Source organism: Palaemon carinicauda, chromosome 18 (genome assembly GCF_036898095.1).
Source record: "Palaemon carinicauda isolate YSFRI2023 chromosome 18, ASM3689809v2, whole genome shotgun sequence".
Classification (NCBI taxonomy): domain Eukaryota; kingdom Metazoa; phylum Arthropoda; class Malacostraca; order Decapoda; family Palaemonidae; genus Palaemon; species Palaemon carinicauda.
The window spans coordinates 23,865,447-23,886,167 of NC_090742.1; the positions used below are offsets into that span (position 1 = coordinate 23,865,447).

At 36.9% G+C, this 20,721-nt stretch overlaps 1 protein-coding gene across 1 annotated transcript; it reads left to right on the top strand.

The window, feature by feature from the left end:
• Window positions 1-9,646: 9,646 nt before the first annotated feature.
• LOC137657717 (uncharacterized) lies at window positions 9,647-17,263 on the top strand. Its single transcript, XM_068392147.1, has 4 exons — window positions 9,647-9,794; window positions 14,217-14,263; window positions 15,956-16,003; window positions 16,287-17,263. Exons 1-4 carry the CDS (start codon window positions 9,731-9,733, stop codon window positions 17,121-17,123), a joined length of 996 nt encoding a protein of 331 aa, XP_068248248.1. The 5' UTR covers window positions 9,647-9,730; the 3' UTR covers window positions 17,124-17,263.
• The last annotated feature ends 3,458 nt before the right edge of the window (window positions 17,264-20,721 follow it).

The following is a 20,721-nucleotide window of genomic DNA, read 5'->3' on the forward strand; positions in this document are numbered from 1 at the left end:
TGCTACAAGTAATGCACCTCAAAATCGAGGTCAAAAAGCTCCTAATGCTATATATAAGGCTCCAAGAAATAGAGGTCAAAAAGCTCCAAATGCTATAAGTAAGGCACATAAAAATAGAGGTCAAAGAGCCTCTAATGCTAGAAGTAAAGCACCTCAAAATTAAGGTAAAAAAGACGCTAGTGCTATAAGTAAGGCACCTAAAAATAGAGGTCAAAGAGCCTCTAATGCTAGAAGTAATGCACCTAAAAATCGAGGTCAAAAAGACCCTAATGCTATAAATAAGGCACCTAAAAATAGAGATCAAAGAGCCTCTAATGCTAGAAGTAATGCACCTCAAAATCGAGGTCAAAAAGACCCTAATGCTATAAATAAGGCACCTAAAAATAGAGGTCAAAGAGCCTCTAATGCTAGAAGTAATGCACCTAAAAATCGAGGTAAAAAAGACCCTAATGCTATAAGTAAGGCACCTAAAAATAGAGGTCAAAGAGCCTCTAATGCTACAAGTAATGCACCTCAAAATCGAGGTCAAAAAGCTCCTAATGCTATATATAAGGCTCCTAAAAATAGAGGTCAAAAAGCTCCTAATGCTATAAATAAGGCACCTAATAATAGAGGTCAAAGAGCCTCTAATGCTAGAAGTAATGCACCTAAAAATCGAGGTCAAAAAGACCCTAATGCTAGAGATAAAGCACCTAAAAATAGAGGTCAAAGAGCCTCTAATGCTACAAGTAATGCACCTCAAAATCGAGGTCAAAAAGCTCCTAATGCTATATATAAGGCTCCAAGAAATAGAGGTCAAAAAGCTCCTAATGCTATAAGTAAGGCACCTAAAAATAGAGGTCAAAGAGCCTCTAATGCTAGAAGTAATTCACCTCAAAATCGAGGTAAAAAGCCCCTAACGCTATAAATAAGGCACCTAAAAACAGAGATCAAAGAACCTCTAATGCTAGAGGTAATGCACCTCACAATCGAGGTCAAAAAGCCCCTAATGCTATAAATAAGGCACCTAAACATAGAGGTCAAAGAGCCTCTAATGCTATAAGTAATGGACCTCAAAATTGAGGTAAAAAAAGCCCCTAATGCTATATGTAAGGCACCAAAAAAGAGAGGTCAAAGAGCCTCTAATGCTAGAAGCAATGCACCTCAAAATCGAGGTAAAAAAGCCCCCAATGCTATATATAAGGCTCCTAAAAGAAGAAGTCAAGAAGCTCCTAATGCTATAAATAAGGCACCTAAAATAGAGGTCAAAGAGCCTCTAATGCTAGAAGTAATGCTCCTCAAAATCAAGATAAAAAAGCCCCTAATGCTATATATAAGGCTCTTAAAAATAGAGGTAAAAAAGTCCCTAATACTATAAATAAGGCACCTAAAAATAGAGGTCAAAGAGCCTCTAATGCTAGAAGTAATGCACCGCAAAATCGAGGTAAAAAAATCCCTTTAATGTTGGAGATAAGACACCTCAAAATAGCGGTAAAAAAAAAAAAACTCTAATGCTAGAGATAAAGCACCTCAAAATAGAGGTAAAAAAGTCCCTAGTGCTAGAAACAAGACACCTCAAAATAGAGGTCAAAAGGCCCCTAATGCTAGGGATAAGGCGCCTAAAAATAGAGGTAAGAAAGCTCCTAATGTTAGAGACAAGGCACTTCAACATATAGGTCAAAATGCACGTAATGCTAGAGATAAGGCACCTCAAAATAATGTCAGAAAGCCCCTAATGTTAGAGGCTACAGATAAGGCCCCTCAAATCAGAGGTCAAAAAGCCCCTAATGCTAGAGATAAGGCACCTAAAAATAGAGGCCATCTTCTTCTATGTCTGTATCTTTTCCCACTTTTATGTGGGGTAGATGTTTCTGGCCAGCGTTCTTCATCTACTTCTGTCCCACACTTCATCATCGGTTAATCCCTTTGATCGAAGGTCATAAAGCCCCTAAACCTAAAGTTAAGGCACCTAAAAGCAGACGTAAAAAAGGTCCCAATGCTAGAGATAAGGCACCTCAAAATATAGGTTAAAAAATCCCTTAATGCTGGAGATAAAACACCTGGCAGCTCATAATCAGAGGTCAAAAAGCCCCTAATGCTAGAGATAATGCACCTTAAAAGAGCTCCTAATGCTAGAGATAAGGCACCTCAACATAGAGGACTAAAAGCCCCTAATGCTAAAGATAAGGCACCTCAACATAGAGGACTAAAAGCCCCTAATGCTAAAGATTAGGCTGCTAAAAATTGAGGTAAAAAAGCTCCTAATGCTAGAGATAAGGCACCTCAAAATAAGAGGTGAAAAAGGCCCTAATGCTAGAGATAAGGCCCCTCTAAATAAGTGGTAAAAAGTCTCTAAAGCTAGAGATAAGGCACCTCAAATTAGAGGCCAAAAATCCCCTAGTGCTAGAGATGAGGCACCTCAAAATAGAGGCCTTAAATCCCCTAGTGCTAGAGATAAGGCATCTAAAAATGGAGGTAAAAAAACCTCTAATGCTAAAATAAGGCACATCAAAATAGAGGTCAAAATGCCCCCAAATGCTAGAGATAAGGCACCTAAAAATAAGAGGTCATAAAGCCCATAAAGCTAAAGTTAAGGCACCTAAAAATATAGAGGTCATAAAGCTAAGGTAAAAACACCTAAAATAGAGGTAAAAAAAAAACCCAATGAAGAGATAAGGCACCTCAAAATAGAGGTCAAAGAACCCCAAATGCTAGAAGTAAGGTACCGCAAAATAAGAGGTGAAAAGCCCCTGATGCTAGAGGTAAGGAACCTCAAAATGTGGGCCAAAGAGGTGCTACAATTAAATACAGCATATACTTCAGGTATATGCCAGGTGAGTGGCGAACTAAACAGCCAGCATACCTGCTCCTCACCATACAAGCTCTTGTTACTTGACACCCGTCAGTGAGTCCTAGACCTTTCATATATAGCAATCCATGTTCGGACTATATATATATATACAGTGGAACCTCTACATACGAATTTAATCCGTTCCAGAACCAACTTCGGATGTAGAAAATGTTCGGTTGTCGAAACGAATTTTCCCATAAGAATACATTGAAATAGGATTAATCCGTGGTTGAGCCCAAAAACCTATGATAACTTCTTAATAAACTACTACACATAATTTTCCCATGAGAATAATGAACACTAAATTAGATAATAGACATGTAAATAAGAAGAATAGACATGTAAATAAGAAGAATTAGCAAAAAATGATAAATAAGAAACGGGTTTTTAGCGTCACTTTACCTTAGAAACTCCAGCGCAGGTGTTGTTAGTCTTGCTACGCAGAGAGGAGACGGACGGGCGGCGAGGAGGTAGAGAGGTTAACTACGATAAACGTACACTACCGTAACTTATTCTAACTTACACTAAGTGAACTTTAACATAACTTAGCTTTTTTTTTATAATTTATATTTTTTTTTTACATTTTCTTTTTTTCTTTTTGATGATTAATTTTAATCACTTTCACTCTCTACACTTAAAATTGATTGAATTTTTTTCTCTTCACTCTTTGCTGTTTTCTTTGAACCACTTCCTTCCTCTTCATCACGAGTTCGCTTCGTAGTTTTTTTAAAGAAGCTATCGATAGAAAGTTGCTTGGTACAGCTTTTCAGAATGTTTCGAAAATAAGTTAGGGAAACATCATCAAACTGCGCAGCTACACGACAAACCTGCAATTTCTTTGGATGGTATTTGTCGATGAAGTCGACCACGTCTTGATATTTTCCTAACACCTCTTTTATTTGCGCGGAACTTATTGCAAGTTCACTCATACGGACGCCACGCTCATGCTTTTCAATAATTCCTTGCTTTACTTCTAAAGAAAGCATTCCCTTATTCCTTTTCTCACCACTACCACTACCACTTGCGAAACTAAGCCTTTTAGGACCCATGATTTTCGTAAAATACCGTAAAAGGATGAATGTAAAAAATCATGATTAAAACACAATTAATAGCAGAACGCACAGGGCACAACCACATAAAGCCAACGAGAACAGAGGACTGACCCAAGCCACGCTAATTGAGGGTCCCTCCGAGGTTGAAGTGCTGCCTTCTATTGGCGGAAATAAAAAACACATCAGGCGCTATGAGCACCGACTACGCATACGAGTATTGTTTACTTCGGGTGTCGAAAAAAGAATTCGGGTGTAGAGTAGGAACGTGTTCGAATTGTACTTCGCGTGTCGAAAAATTCGGATACAACCGGTACGACGAAAATTGCTACTTCGTGTGTCGAAATAAAATTCGGGTGTAGAGTCAAAAATTTGCTCGAATTTTACTTCGGATGTTGGAAAATTCGGATGTAGATACGTTCGTGTGTAGAGGTTCCACTGTATATAAATATATATATATATATATATATATATATATATATATATATATATATACATATATATATATATACATATATATATATATATATATATATATATATATATATATATATATATATCTATATATATATATATGACTAATATATAACACTTGATTTTAATTAATGTAAATATCAACCACAATGGCATTTGATATGGAATTCTATCTTTAGGAATGTATATCCTCTAGAAATTCATTAATGATAACAGTTTCTGGCTAGGCAGAATTTCGAATCTATGCCTCTTAGCCGAAACCATGTTTGCAGAGACTGTAACCAACCATGCTATCAAGACAAATACAAGTTTATTACAAGTCTACCGTATATATTCCTGTCGAATTCAGGAATCTGTTCTTAGATTTGAAACAAACTCATCTCCACTATGATAGCTGATTAGTGTTTGCTACCATAGTCGAGAAGGGTTGCTTTCAAGTCTAAGAACAGATTCCTAAATTCGACAGGAATATGCACGGTAGACTTGTAATAAACTTGTATATATATATATATATATATATATATATATATATATATATATATATATATATATATATATATTCTTTTAAGAAATGCAATCGTTTTCAAGAATATTTATCGAAAAATATAAACACACCTATATATTTGAATTCCTTATTACATTTTCATATGGAAAATCCTTAAATATTGTGGAAACTGACTATTCCAATTAATATACGTCGGAATGATATATCTTTAGTTCGCATTATTCTAGCAGCTGCTCTCTCTCTCTCTCTCTCTCTCTCTCTCTCTCTCTCTCTCTCTCTCTCTCTCTCTCTCTCTCATCATCATCACTTCATAAATGTTAATAAGCAAACCTCGCCAAGCCATACATTAAGATCACCCATTTGCCACCTCTCCACCATCATCTTTAACCCCCACCTAGTTATATCCTTTTACCCGCATCCTCACATGTTTGAGGTTTAAAGGTCTCACAGTCATGATGAGATCCTTCTGGTGGATTGATTGATTTAAAGTTTTCAGGCTCCTTCTGGTGGAAGTTTTTTAGTAAATGAAAAACAAAATACTAAGATGACAATATGTCATACAGTTTGCTTTCCAGGTGTTTACGATTATTTCAAAACTATAAATAACGAAGTAAATATGCAAAAGAATAATTGAACACATATCGAGAGAAATGGATTTCTTGAAGAGCTTATCGGGAGAACACCTATAAGGTGTTGGACATCAGGTCATGAAACGACAAATAAAATCGTAACAATACGAATACTCAATGCTAAGGAAATATTTCCTGTTGCTTTGGGAAGGTTGTAGCCACCTAGACTCGGACCTTTGAGCATTGAGCAATGTCACCAGGGAAGGGGGTTCGCTTGCAAGTGAGCGACTTGCCCAGATAATTTGATTGATTGATTGATTGATTAGGAATTCTTTGTCATCCTGACATCTAAGGTTACTGACACCGAACCAGATAATTTGAGTAAACAACGTGTTGATAGTATAATCTTTTATACCCTACATCCTATATACCATATCATCACTATAATAATGCACCAATGAACTTTCATTGCATGTCATTTCACATATTTTATTTTATTTCAATCAATCACTTCTGAAACAATATAGATTATGTTAACTGATGATGCATTTTAAATCTCCAGCCTTAGACTAATATAATTGATAAAGCAAATTATACTATTTTCTTTAAGAGGGCCGTGGACAAGTAGCCTGTGACAAAAGCTGACCCCAACCACACCGAGCTACGTGACTCATGATCGAAACCAAAGGAAAACACTGAAATCAACAACTAAACCTTTAAACCTCATTACCTTCGAAATTTTGAACAAAGGCCACTTATTAATGATTGGTGACCCAATAGGTGCTATTTTGAAACGATACATTATTAGCCCGAGAGAGAGAGAGAGAGAGAGAGAGAGAGAGAGAGAGAGAGAGAGAGAGAGAGAGAGAGAGAGAGAGAGAGAGCAATTGCTTAAGAAAATGCAAACGAAGGGTATTTCCGTGTTATGAATATTAATATGAATAGTTAGTTCCAATATTATTCAAGAAAATTTTATATAGGAATAGGATAAGAAAATTCAAATAAAAAGTTATAAAATATTTTGACGAATTAGTTTCGAAATAATATTAGATTACATTTATTAAAAGGATAAAAAAGTTTTCTCTCTTCATCGCATTTCTTTGAGAGACTGTAATGTCCCTCCTCCTCACATTCGAACCATCCTAACGATGTCTCGGTTGTTTAACCTCGGCCACCTTTCAGGGCAAGAGGGGCATGATCTCTCCAAGTCAGATCTGGCCAGGCGACACCGGTTTTGTTGCTGGGTGTACAGTTTGGGAAGATCTAAGTGCAATGGATGATCTAAAATAGGAAAAATCATATGTAACATGTATAAAGAACTAACTGAATGACGGTGCCAGAGATTAATATCCAGATCAGTACTAAGGAATTTTGTTACGTACTCCTCATTCCATTTGGGGTTCAAGTAAAAGACATCACACTCCTTCGACAGAATTTTACAACTATTAGAAGGGTAATTACATAAATCTAATAGACCGTAATTATCTTTCCAACAAATAACGATGAGAGTCAGCAGTTGAAGATCAGGCTGGCGAACAATACTCGAAAAAAGGCAGAATGGACGGACTAAAACGTTTCCTGAGGCTAGACTGATCCCGGAAAATCTTAAAAGACTTTCTCAATATGGAAGTTTTTTCGTGCAATTGAAGAAGATATAAACTGAACGTGTTTCTCGAAAGTAAATTTATAAACCAGAACAACGCCTAAAACCTTAAAGGAGTTGTGCATAGTCAAAAAGACATCGTTATTGCAAGGATCTGGATGTTGGCGAGCCACTGTTCTCGACCTACTTAGAATCATACTTTGATTTTTTGTTAGGGTCCAACTTCATGACCCATAATTTGCACCATGCAGTATTTTTGCTTGATCTCTTTTAAGGGATTCCGCAACCCTAGATCTACATCCAGGAGATGGAATAGATGCAAAGAGAATAATACTATCTTCATATGCAACAAGCTTACTGTTTTTTCTAGGCCAAACCGCATATCATGCGTATAAAGTACGAAAAGTAACAGGCCGAGAACACTACCCTGAGGAACATCATATATTATATTTCTATAGTCATTATCGTGTACACCAACCACTACTCCCTCCAATCAACTGCTTGAAAAATAAAAAATAAAAAGTTCAGAAAAGACACACTTAATCCCATTTGTTTAAGTTTGAAAATAAGTGACTCGATTAAGATGGCCAAAGGCAGCACTAAAATCAAGGCAACTTGGTCTCATGAATAACACGGTCAAAGGCTGCACTAAAATTAAAGCCAATAAGCCTCATGAATAACACGGTCAAAGGCTGCACTAAAATCCAGGACAATTGCCCTCAGGAATAACATGGTCAAAGGTTTCACTAAAATCAAAGTCAGTCGGCCTTATGACTAACATAGTCAAAGGCCGGACTAAAATTGAAGCCAATCGTCCTCAAGAATAACACAGTCAAAGGTTACACTAACATAAAGGCCAATTGGGCACAATATCTGATCCTATGCAAACACCCTTAGGGGTGAGGTTGTTATAAAAGAAAATTATTTCACATTTTTTTAGTTCCAGTAGATGTTTTACTTATTAAGTAAGGCTCTAAGATGCTGTTAATTATTTGTTGTTAAGAAATTGGTGTACTAAAATTCAGTGACATTGCAAAACCATTTGATATGGCAGATAAGCATGAACTTTAGGTTCTTGCTAATAAAATAATTCGCATAGGAGCATGTTTTGAATAATTTTTTTAATGAGCTACTATCAAAGCAATTGTAATCCAGTGACCAACCGAAACGTAAACATATGTCAAAATTAGGAATGTTCAACTATTCAGAATGTCCAAGAGCTTTCTAATTTGAGGTCCTCATCCCTCTGTCCAAGGTTTTCGTCAAGTGTCCTGACTAAACAAAACCTTCTTATGTAAGGTTCTCATCCATCCCTCTGCTGAAGGTCCCCATCAAATGCACAGGCTAAACAAGAGCTTTTCTGAAATGAGGTTCTCGTCCATCTGACGAAGGTCCCCATCAAGTGTCCTGGCTGACCAAGAGCTTTTTGAAGTGAAGTCCTCAACCCTCTGCCCAAAATCTCCATCAACTGTCCTGGTTGACCAAGAGCTTTCTGAAATTAAGTCCTCGTCCCTCTGCCAAAGGTCTCCATCAAGTATCCTGGCTGACCAAGATTTTTTGAAGTAAAGTCCTCATTCCTCTGACCAAGGTCCCTATCAAAAGCATCCTGATTGACCAAGAACTTTCTGAAATTAGGTCCTCGTCCCTCTGCCGAAAGTCTCCATTAAGTGTCCTGGCTAAAACACAGCTTTCTGAAGTCAGGTCCTTATCCTTCTTCTGAAGGTCTTTATCAAGTTTCATGGCTGCCCAAGAGATTTCTGAAGTGAGGTCCTCGTCCCTCTACCAAAGATTTCCATCAAATGTCCCGGCTAAACAAGAGCTTTCTGAAGTTAGGCCCTCATCCTTCTTCTGAAGCTTTCTGAAGTTAGGTCCTCATCCCTCTGTCGAAGGTCTCCATCAAGTTTCCTTGTTGACCAAGAGCTTTCTGAAATGAGGTCCTTATCCTTCTGCCAATGAACTCCATCAAGTGTTCTGGCTGACCAAGAGGTTTCTGATGTAAGGTCCTCATCTCTCTGTCGAATGTATCAGGTTTTTTGTATCTTCTACAGATGCACGACACTGCGGATGCGTTATTGGCGTTGCCTCCTCATGATTCTTAGTAAGCTTGAAAGGTCCCAACGGAAGTTTGAGCTACAAGCCGAGTAGATGAAGAAGTGGATAAAAATGTGCGAATAATAGAGGTCGTTCAAGATTCTTTGTACCTCCCAGATTAAAGGAGGAAGTTCTCTCTGTCCCCATGACATCCAAGCAGAGAGAAAAACTGCAGAACGAAAAGAACTGGTGAGATTTTAGGTCATCGAAGCATATGGTTAATTCAATTTTAAGGTTTTGTTTTTAATTTTGTTGATATATGAGATAATAACAAACTTCTCGAGCATAGATAACTTATACTGCAAATATACAAACGTCTTTGATGCTTTCTTAAATTTCTAAATACAATAGTATCTCAAGGTCAAAGTTTTGTCGTTTTTTCTGTTTTTTTCTGTGAGAAGTAACAACTATATATATAAGGAAAAAAATCAATGAATCAGCAAAGACACACTTCTATGATGATATCACAAGGTGGGAATCTTTTTATACATGAATTTTACAACCAAACTTACGTGCTTATCAGTCCAAAGTCATACAAAGAACATTTGCCAGAAGGGTACATATACAGCCTCTGACTAGTCTTTCATCATTGTCACAGGACATAACAAGATGCAAACGAAGGGACTGCTTTTCCTCTGGGGCATTTTAGCCTCTTGTCTGGTTTTTTTTGCAGGTGAGTGATACAGTTGTCGCTTTGGTTAGTAACGTGGTAAATACTGTGAATTATTTTTCTCAAGTTTATAAAAAAAATTTATGAATGCTCTCCCTTTCTTGAAGACTTTTAGACATTTCAAATGAATTTGCATATTATTAGAAAGGATGCTTATATATATATATATATATATATATATATATATATATATATATATATATATATATACACCCATATATATATATATATATATAATATTTTCATTAAATGAACTTGAAGAAAACAATTCATGTCCTACGTGGGTATACTAACTTGAAAGTTCTGCTGTCTTCAGTACAAAGGTGGCGGAGAGTTATTGGAATCAAATCAATGTTTTTAATATAAATTTTGTGTTGGCTAGTGTGTTATTCCATTTAGTGTATAATTGTCCTTATTGCCCTCTGCTATTGACAATGAATGTTAGCTTAAGTCTAGTTGAAGTTGCTCTTAGTTCACAGTGACCAAGTTAACCAAGAGGCCCCTCTGTAAAATCTTCAACTTATTTGCCAGAAGCTAAGTACTGCATGTGACTGCATGCAGATGCTGTGATTCTTACGCCTGTCATTGCTCCCAACCGTCACCCCCCCCCCCCTCTCTCTCTCTCTCCACCTCCCCACCGAGTATGAAGTAAATTAGCTGCTGCCTTCGTGTGAATATTAAAACCGACTGACAAGTTTAAACAATGGGATACGACACTAAACCACAACAGCAAATGTATGAATTCACTGATTAGCCGACGTAGTACAGTTGGCTTCATTAATTCCGTTACAGTGACGTCTTAGTTTCCTAATGATTGTACCAGAATTAATGAAGCCAATTATACCATACTACCACTCCATGAATCACTGCAATGGTATCATCCGATGCTATTAGAAATTCACCATCTATTTCAAGGCCAATAACACCCTCCTTTTTTAGTATAACTAATGAACTAAACTTCTGATTAATGTGAAACCGAAACCACCAGCGTTTGAGACACCGACCTAATTTAGACAAATGGATTCAGGCATCTACTCTGCATTATTGTCTTACTTTATATCGAGAAATGTCATCTAAATTTTGCGGGCAAGGTGAGAACGGAAATTAAGACCTGGCAACTAAACACAGAATGACGTGCGTCGACCATAACGTAAAGCCCTTGACGTTTACACTGGCCATGCCCCCTTTCTGTATGGTTAATCTTATATCAGTAGGCCTACAAGAAATTATATATGTGTGTATATATATGCATATGCATATATATATATATATATATATATATATATATATATATATATATATATATATATATTACGACTAGCGAATTGTGTAAATTCCCGAGCTCCCAAACTCACCTGCTTTACATTACATAATTTGATACACAATAGAAAACCTCCGAGCTCTGAGAATAATGCACAACTCCCAGGCAATAATATATATGAACACTGAATATCTAAAGGTCTCTTTACTTTACACTCAAAACAAAACTGGGTGATTACTTTACTTTTAACGGAAACTATTCTTAAATCAACCTCTTACTTCAGTTCTTTGTCAGGGGATACGAGCAAAGCTCTGAAATAACATTGGGCTTGAATTGGTCACAATTATAAAGTAGTGTTGATCCTGTTGTCCATTTGAATGAGAATCTAGTCAACATAACTGATATGCGTATCCCTTCTCGTGTTCTAAGGTACCGAGGGAATGGTTCAATGATGATTGTAGGCGTGCTTATTTTGAGAAGCGGGAGGACTATCATCTTTGACAGGGTAACAGATCAGATTTAACCTGGAATAACTATACTTGGATTATAACTTTGCTCAGAGAGTTCACGCTTCAACTGAAAAGGAAAAAAAATTTAACCATAAAAGAAACCCTTTCTGGTACAATCCAGGAACATAAGTGGTGGACTATCCTTAAACCTGCACTCTTTGTGGTAGATGCAACAGTTCCTCCTTTCCTTAAACCAGATGGCTCAGTCGCTCACAGTCCAAAAGAAAAGGCAACCCTTTTGGCTGATGTGTTTGACAGTAAACAAAGTAATCAGATACTCAAACTTCCTCATTCTTGTTTTCCTTTGGCTAAACTAACTAGTTTAGCTTTTCGATCTCGAGAAATTAAAGCTATGTTAATGGACCTTGATGATTATGGAGGCGTACACCCAAAGAGCATTTTTCCTTTGTTTTTTATAAAGACTGCAGATTTCTTAGCTACAAAGTTATCTGTTATTTTGCGCAAGTTAGCAAGAAGAGGAGCATTTAGCACTTGTTGGAGAATTGGTAATGTTACTTCACTATGTAAATGCATTTGTGGTAGCTCAAGTCCAACTGATTACCGCCCAATTTCCATAACTCCTATATTATCTAAAGTTTTTGAATGTCTTCTGGCAAAACGTCTCAATAGGTTTGCTGAAGGTAATCATCTATTCCCTAGTTTGCATTTTGGCTTTTGTGATGCCCTTTTTACAATCTCCAATGCTGTGCAGATATCCCTTGATTGTGGAAGTTTGTTTGATTGGCCTTGATTTTAGTGCTGTCTTTGACCATTTTAATCATGAGGCCCTTGTTTTCAAACTCAAACAGTTGGGAGTGGTAGGTCGTTTCTTAGCATTAAAATTGAATTTTTAAGTAATAGATCTCAAAGAGTTGTTGATGGGCCACCATAGTGAGTATAGGAATGTGATATCTGGTGTTCCACAGGGTAGTGTTCTTGGCCCATTAGATACCCCATCACACAAAGCACCCTTGATATTATCAACTTTAATATTCATAATGTTACAGCTTGCACTGAATGCTTCATCATGACTATTAAATGATAACCAAAAATCCTATCTATCATCTTGAAGTTTCATTCTAATTTCTTTTATTAATCCGTAGCATTCAAATATCTTATGCAGCACATCATAATTGGCTTTAATGGAATTTGGATAACATAAAGGATTTTTAATTTTCCTGTGTTGCCCAAATTACCCTTTATTTCAAATATTCAAAGAATGGTCCTATTGAGTTCTTAAGACGTCAACGGAATTTTCTTTAAATGAATTGCCAGAGGTCGTCAACAGTGCCAGGGGAGAGCCAGTGTATACAGAAGATGGGAAAACAATTCTCTTATGTCCTTAGGCTCACACAAGGTTACCGAACGGTTAAGAAAAAATAAATTAACTTCACTGTTTAACCTAATCTTACAGGGCCAGTCACAAAAATCAATTAATTTTGATAATATACCTGTACTCAAACCGGTGATGAAGTGTGGGATAGAGGTAGATGGAGAACGCTGGCCAGAAACATCAACCCAACATAGAAGTGGGAAAAGATGCAAACAAAGAAGAAAGAAGAAGACCTGTACTCACATATACATGGCACTTCTTATAACCTGAACCACAGATATTCTAATGTTTGATCAAACACTATTCACATTTAAGAGAAAACACTATGCAAGTTGGAGAGGAGATATGTAGTGGTTGGATAGATGCTGGTGAGAGGACTGTCGGACGATGGCTCTTTCAGAGGCTCAGGCTGGATCTCTCTGTCTCCTATGCATTACTAGGCTCTTATATATCAACTTAATTCATTCTGGAATCTTCCAGTTCGGACTTCTGGAAACGTTGGGGCATGGTCCTAGCGTCGTAGGGTTGCCAACTTGCCATTATGGAAGTAGGGTACTATCGTCGCTTAGCGAGGCAACTCTCTCAGCTAATTTCGCTCACCTCCTCTCGTAACATTAAAAAAAATTTCTAGTCGAGAACCTTCCTGCAACTTTCAAACCCATGAAAACATGATGCAATCCCTAACGCGTGTCATACAGCATAGATTTTAACAAGATTATATAAGACTTCGTAACTAAACCATGTGAAATGAAAATTTAATTCCTTCAAATAACGTAAATTATTATATATACGGAACTGAAAGAAAATACAACTAAATGAAAGACGAAAGTCTTATGCAATTTACATACATTAACATCTCTTAAATACACAAATGAAATATGCGAATAAAATTATCTATACTCATGAAGACCAGCTTCGTAAGTACAGTATAATATATATATATATATATATATATATATATATATATATATATATATGTGTGTGTGTGTGTGTGTGTGTGTGTGTGTGTGTGTATATATATATATATATATATATATATATATATATACACACCTTTGATAGAGATAAGGTGTTTATATTTCTCAATACAGATATGCAGTCATTAGTGGGTTGAAGTTATGGAATGATTGCTGAGGGTGCGCACATAATATAATAATTATCTATATTTAATATGGCTTTGCAAGATGCATAAACTTCTTGAAAAGCATTAGGTAGCACTTGAAGTCGCCCAGAGTTTTTTTTTCTTTTTTATTGAGGGGGGGGGTGAATCCAAGGTTAAATTGACTGCTACTACTAATGATGAACAATTTTCTCCACAACAGATGGCAGCACTATTTCTTCATTCGGAGAAATTGCGGCTAAATTCCAGGTATTGTGATATATATTTACCGTCGGGAAGATGTTGATCACGAGAGAGAGAGAGAGAGAGAGAGAGAGAGAGAGAGAGAGAGACCTACATTATTAGTTCTTGCTTTATCAAATTTTCCCACAGTTCTTAAAGGGTTTAGAAGTTATCTATTTCTCAGTGACTAAAATAAACAGATAAAAAAAAATCAAAGACAGATGGTATTGTCATTAGATAAAAGATAAAGCCACTGTCCACATAGAAGCGGCTAGTAATATCAAGAGTAATTAATTGTACAGTATATTCTAAAACAGGTCAAGTATTAGTGCTGAGATCGTTTACAAAGATTTGAATTGTAAATCACCCATAAAAAGGTTTTTAAATTTGTTGTTGTTGTTATTAGCTAAGCTACAACCCTAGAAGAAAAAGCAAGATGCTATTTGCTCAAGGGGTCCAACAGGGAAAATAGCCCACTGAGGAAAGGAAGTAAAGAAATAAACTGCAAGAGAAGTAAAGAACAATTAAAATAAAATACTTAAACAAATAACATGAATTCGATCTGACTACTTATCATATATAAATTGATAAAAACTGCATATATTTAATAAATGAATAAATAAACAAAAGAGTTTGAAAGAACGTAAACACAAATGTGGGGTACGCTATGGCCAAGATGCTAAGGCTCCCTGTATTTCTTATAAATTATTACCTGCTAAGCTACAACCCTAGTTGAAAAATCAAGATACTATAAGCCCAGGGGCTTCTACAGGTAAAAGAGGTCGGCGAGGAAATGGAAACAAGGAAATAAGAGAAGTAATTAACAATTAAAATAAAACATTTTAAGAACAGTAACAACTTTAAAATATATATTCATATATAAACTATAAAAACTTGAACAAAACAAGAAGAGAAACAAGACAGAACAGCGTGCCCGAGTGTACCCTCAAACAGGAGAACTCTAACCCAAGGCAGCGGAAGGCCATGGTACAGAGGCTATAGCACTACCCAAGACTAGAGTACAGTGGTTTGATTTTGGAGTGTCCTCCTAGATGAGCTGCTTGGGACGAATGGTTATGCGATCGCCACATTGCAAGTAGCAACTAAACGTATTGCTTTGTGTGACCCAGTCGCTGTAAATGACATCTGCATCAGTTCAGCAAAGGGTGATCAAAACAGAGACGCCGAATTAAAAGAACTAATAAGGTACAAATTGAATCATTGGGTAGTGCTATAGCCTCTGTACCATGGTTTTCCACTGTCTTGGATTAGAGTTCTCTTGGTTGAGGGTACACTCGGCCACACTGTTCTATCTTATTTTTCGTCCTCTTGTTTTGTTGAAGTTTTTATAGTTCATGTAGGAAATATTTATTTTAATGTTGCTACTGTTCTTAAAAAATTTTATTTTTCCTTGTTTCCTTTCTTCATTGAGTTACTTTCCCTGTTGGAGACCCTGGGCTTATTGCATATTCTTTTTTTCCAACTAGGGTTGTAGCTTAGCAAGTAATGCTAATAATAATAATAATAATAATAATAATAATAATAATAATAATAATAATAATTAATAGTTTCTTATTCTGCTATTTGTGTCATTGTCTGGTCACCATTCCTATCACCATCTTAAGAAGAGAGAAAAGTGAAAAATACAACTGTAACTAATAGTGCAACAATTGTCATTTTAATTAGAACAGGTGATAATGCAATCATTATTATTTGCAGAAAAGCACATTGCTAGATACTGTCCACTTTGAGGAGCCTACTGAACAGGTGAAGTATTTCAACATACATTATTATTACTACTTCTAGCTACTACGAGAAGACACATTTCCCTGTATTTCTTATAGATTATTCAAATATTCGATTTCCCCTATATATAACTAGTAGAATTTAATTCGTCTAAATCAACTTACTGTCTACTATAAGGATCATTTGCACTAATGTTCATTGCAAATGAAATCAATGAAGAAAACACTGAATTGAATAACATATTTAATCCATTAATCTCAAAATACTCAATCATTTCTGATCAGCATTTCCTCTCGTCCCGCAGGAATGGATCGAGATCTTCACTGAAAGACTTCAGGGAAAGGAATCTTTGCCTAAATACCTTGCGGGCAAAAATTACACTCTCAACGTTAACGAGACGGGCGAATTCCATAACACCGAAGGGTTGAAAGGGTCGTGGAACTTGACTTCGTACATGTTCTTCCACGAGGCCAACAATCAGACCTTGCGGTATATCCTCACCCTCGAATCCGCACAAGTCGGTGATACACATTACGAGTCAGGCACACATCTTGTCACTGTGTTCACTTTGTTGGATCAGGAGTACGTGTTGGCCAGTGTGGGCTTTGGACGGAATTTCGAGAAAAAGGGCGACGCCTTACACGAGACAGGAAACTTGATGGGTTTTGGTCAGGGAGGAGGTGTGTTTTTGGAACAGGGCCAAGTGGAATTCTCGAACATCTGCATGATGCTGATGAATAGATCTAACGTATTCAGCATGGCCGAGCAACAGTACGGAGGGCTTATCACAGTTGACAAAGACACATATCACTTGGACGGTGGGCTGTTCCGAAACTCAATACCTCTGAGTACTGTTGAAGTGGCAAGTCTACCCAAGAATCCAGAATCCCTGGCTAGCTTATTCAGAGTTACCAAGGCCTCGGTGCCTCATGTTGCAGCTTCACGAGCCACAATCCATGGTGAAAAAACAGGCAAAGAGGTAGGAACTTTTAAAGCTGACATGGATGGTGTCACAAGTGTCTATCCAAATCGTACTTTTAATACTACGGCTACCTTGAAAGGGACCTTCGATAATAAGCAAACCGAAGCTCATCTGTTGATTCAGGATTTGATTGATATTAGCAATCCCTTCTTAGAATGATTATCCTTTCTGAATAATATTTACTATCATTATTAATCCTCCAGGAGCTGATGATGCTAGTGATCTCCCAAAATTATCTTTATTTTTTTTCTCTTTGTGGGAGCTTACAGTTTACAAATTCCAATAAAAGATCCATATGATTTTCCGTCTAATCCTTTATTTCCTTTGGAAATAGCATAACCTAAAACGCCACACTCATGATTGATAGTTGGCTATGCTAAGGATAATCTGTACGAAGGAAAATTTCGAATATATTTTCTTAAATGATTTTGTCCTTGATTATGTAAGGTTAAAAGGGCTTTAGGCCTATACTTGATAAGAACATTCCATTTATCTTTCATAGTATAGAAAGTATGTACGCTGATGAATTGTAAATCAAAATAACTTTCCATGCAGAGAAGCATTTGCCTTTAAGACCAACATATAAATGGGTCACAGCATAAAAATGTGACTTCCGAAAGTTTTACCAAAAACACTAACCTAACAAATGCTATTCCAAGAAGAACCTAACCAAACCTAACCTTTGACTGGCCAGACAGTACTACATTGGATCCTTCACTCTGGTTAATTTTATTTTCCCTTTGCCTACATACACACACAACGAATAGTCTGGCCTATTCTTTACTTATTCTCCTCTGTCCTCATACACCTGACAACAGTGAGATTACCAAACAATTCTTCTTCACCCAAGCGATTACTGCACTGTAATTGTTCAGTGGCCATTTTCCTCTTGGTGAGTTGTAGAAGACTTTTTACCTAAGGTAAGCAGCTCTTCTAGGAGACGGACACTCCAAAATCAAACCAGTTCTCTAGTCTTGGGTAATGCCATAGCCTCTGTACCATGGTCTTCCACTGTCTTGGGTTAGAGTTCTCTTGTTTGAGGGTACACTCGGACACACTGTTCTGTCTTGTTTCTCTACCTCTTGTTTTGTTAAAGTTTTTATAGCTTATATAGGAAATATTTATTTTAATGTTGTTACTCTTAAAAAAATTATTTATTTTTTCTTGTTTCCTTTCCTCACTGGGCTACTTTCCTTGTTGGAGCCCCTGCTTTTTCAACTAGGGTTGTGGCTTAGTAAGTAGTAATAATAATAAAATAATAATAATAATACTATGACTTCCATCAAGTATTGATACTCATGGATCTCACACAATGTTGATGTGTGTCATTTCTCCTCAGTTTATCACAAAACTAGGACCCTATCTTACCCTATTGCCGGTAAATCTTACAATTCTTTTTTACTTTTCACCTTTTCTAAGCTTTAATTTTGAATCAGTTTATAACACAGTTAATTGTCACAGTAGAGCAAAAGTTCTTCCAGTTTTCGTCTTCCAACTGTGTATTTAGGAATATAATGCAGTTTCTTCAAAATTATATTGATATGAATGGTATCACAATTTACAATTCTCTCATCAACTGTAGAGGCAAGGAACAGGATAATGCTCTAAAGGCAGCGCGGCACTATACCTCAGGCTGACTAGGCTGAAGCCTAGGGGTCCACCAAGACCAGGGCCACTCCAAAATGAGGAACCCATACAACCTTATGATTTCTTTTATTGTTAAATGTTAAAACTATGGATACGGCAAACACACCCTGCGCATCACTAAAATTAATTTATAAGAATAATCTTTCATAAGAAAGATCCTAAGGGTGCGTTAAACTATATAAAAAAAGAAATTAGGGTTCAATTTATGTGAAATTTTGACAGAGTCAAGGGATATCCCGACCGAATGAGTGGGGTCAACCAACAATCCTAATTTTTCAGTTGGTTAAAATGATATAAACAATGCTATGTATTGAGCCCAACGACTGCTGGCACACAGTCTGGCCCTGACAGCCTGCTAGTCTGGGCCCATACTCGCAGTCTCAAATAAACTGCAAATGCAAGCATTGTTAATGTAAATCAAACAGATGGAAAACAAAAAGGATATTTTTTCAGTCCATGTTTTACTGATTTCTTCCAAATGGAGAGAAGTGAAACAGGCTTTGTTATTCCCCAAGTACAGGCAAAGCATAGCACTTCTCACTACGTGGCTTCTGCGACTGGAAACATGCCACACAGTGAATGGTAGTTCTTGAGAGCAATAAAGCACATGCCCTTGTGCCGAACAGAAAAAACATCTGGCCCTCTGAATTCACAATTGATAGAGCAGTACCAAGCCGAGCATGTTTGCTAAAGCTGTGCTGGAATGAATAGTTGCTACAATCAAATTATTAGCTTTAAGAGGTCTAGCCTTTCCAGGCAATGACCAAGTGATTGGGTCACCAAGCAATGGTACCTTATTGGGCACACTGAAATTGCTTTCCCAATTTGATCCCCTTTCAGCTGCTCACTTTGAAAGGTATGGCAACAAGAGCAAAGGTATCAGTTTCTTACCTGTCTTCTACTCCATGTGACCACTCAATATGGAGAAATAAGTATTGAACACTATTATTGAGGAAATCAAGACCGCTAAATATTATTCAATTTCTGTGGACTCAACCCCTGATATAAGTCACTCTGACAAGTTGTGTTGCCTTTTCCAATATGTCCTTGATAGACAGCTGTTGAAAGGTTTGTGCAGTTTATTGAAATGAAGGGTAACTGTGTTGCATAGCTCAAACACAGCATTTGCCATTTTTTTTTAATAAAAACATCAGATTACGTAAAGACCAATATAATAATGGGCCAAAATTGAGTGGTAAATACTCAGGACTGCAAGCAAGAATTCGGAAAAAGTATCCTCTTGCTGACTACATCCGTTGCTTCACACATTCCCTCAACCTGGTGGGCCATTCTGCTGTGGACAACATTTCTGCTGCTTCAAAGTTCTTTGAAATGGTAGAGAACATCTACTGCGTTTTCAGTGCATCAAGTCATTAGTGGAAACTTTTAGTCATTGCTCCAGGTGGCCTGCCTGTTGTTAAATGCCTGAGTGACTCTAGATGGGCTGCCCAATCACAAACTTCAACGGCACCCAACTGTGGATATGAAAAATAAGGTTCGTTTTAAAGTAATTAATACAAAACCTGAATGAAACAGCCCAGGCACAACAAGAGGTAAAGGATATTTTATCCAAGTTGAATACCTTGGAAAATTTCATCTTACTGGTGATTTGGTCTGTCATCAAGGAAAGGTTTCACAAGATAACCCTAAAGCTGCAGAGCACAAATATGGATTTAAACAAAGCCATGAAGCTCTTGAAGTCCCTGAATTATTATGTCGCCAGTTTTAGAGATGCTCTTAATGACTTTGAGGAGAAAGGGAAGATCAAAATTGGTCTTGAAAATGAAGGAGTAGACCAAAAAAATACCCAAAAAAGAGAGAAGGGTAAAGTTCAGTTGAAATGATAGCGATACTTAAGATACTGTTTTTGAGGGAGATAAAAATTTAAGTCACGGGGTTTCTTCCCATGATTGATCACTTATTAACAGCACTTAAGAAGAGACTGGAAGCATATGATGCATTCTCTGGTAAATTCGGCATCTTTACAAGAAGGTAACCAAATGAGGGATGTGGCAGATGGTCAGGTGAAAATATTTCTGAAAGACCTCAATAGAAGCTTCCCGAGGAAATGGTTAATTTCCAAGAGTAAATGAATGAACCAGAATCTGAT

Coding starts and splice junctions, on each gene's coding strand:
- LOC137657717 (XM_068392147.1), top strand. CDS start 9,731: ATGCAAACGAAGGGACTGCTTTTCCTCTGGGGCATTTTAGCCTCTTGT. Junction 9,795..14,216: donor TTGTCTGGTTTTTTTTGCAG/GTGAGTGATACA, acceptor TCTCCACAACAG/ATGGCAGCACTATTTCTTCA. Junction 14,264..15,955: donor AAATTGCGGCTAAATTCCAG/GTATTGTGATAT, acceptor TATTATTTGCAG/AAAAGCACATTGCTAGATAC.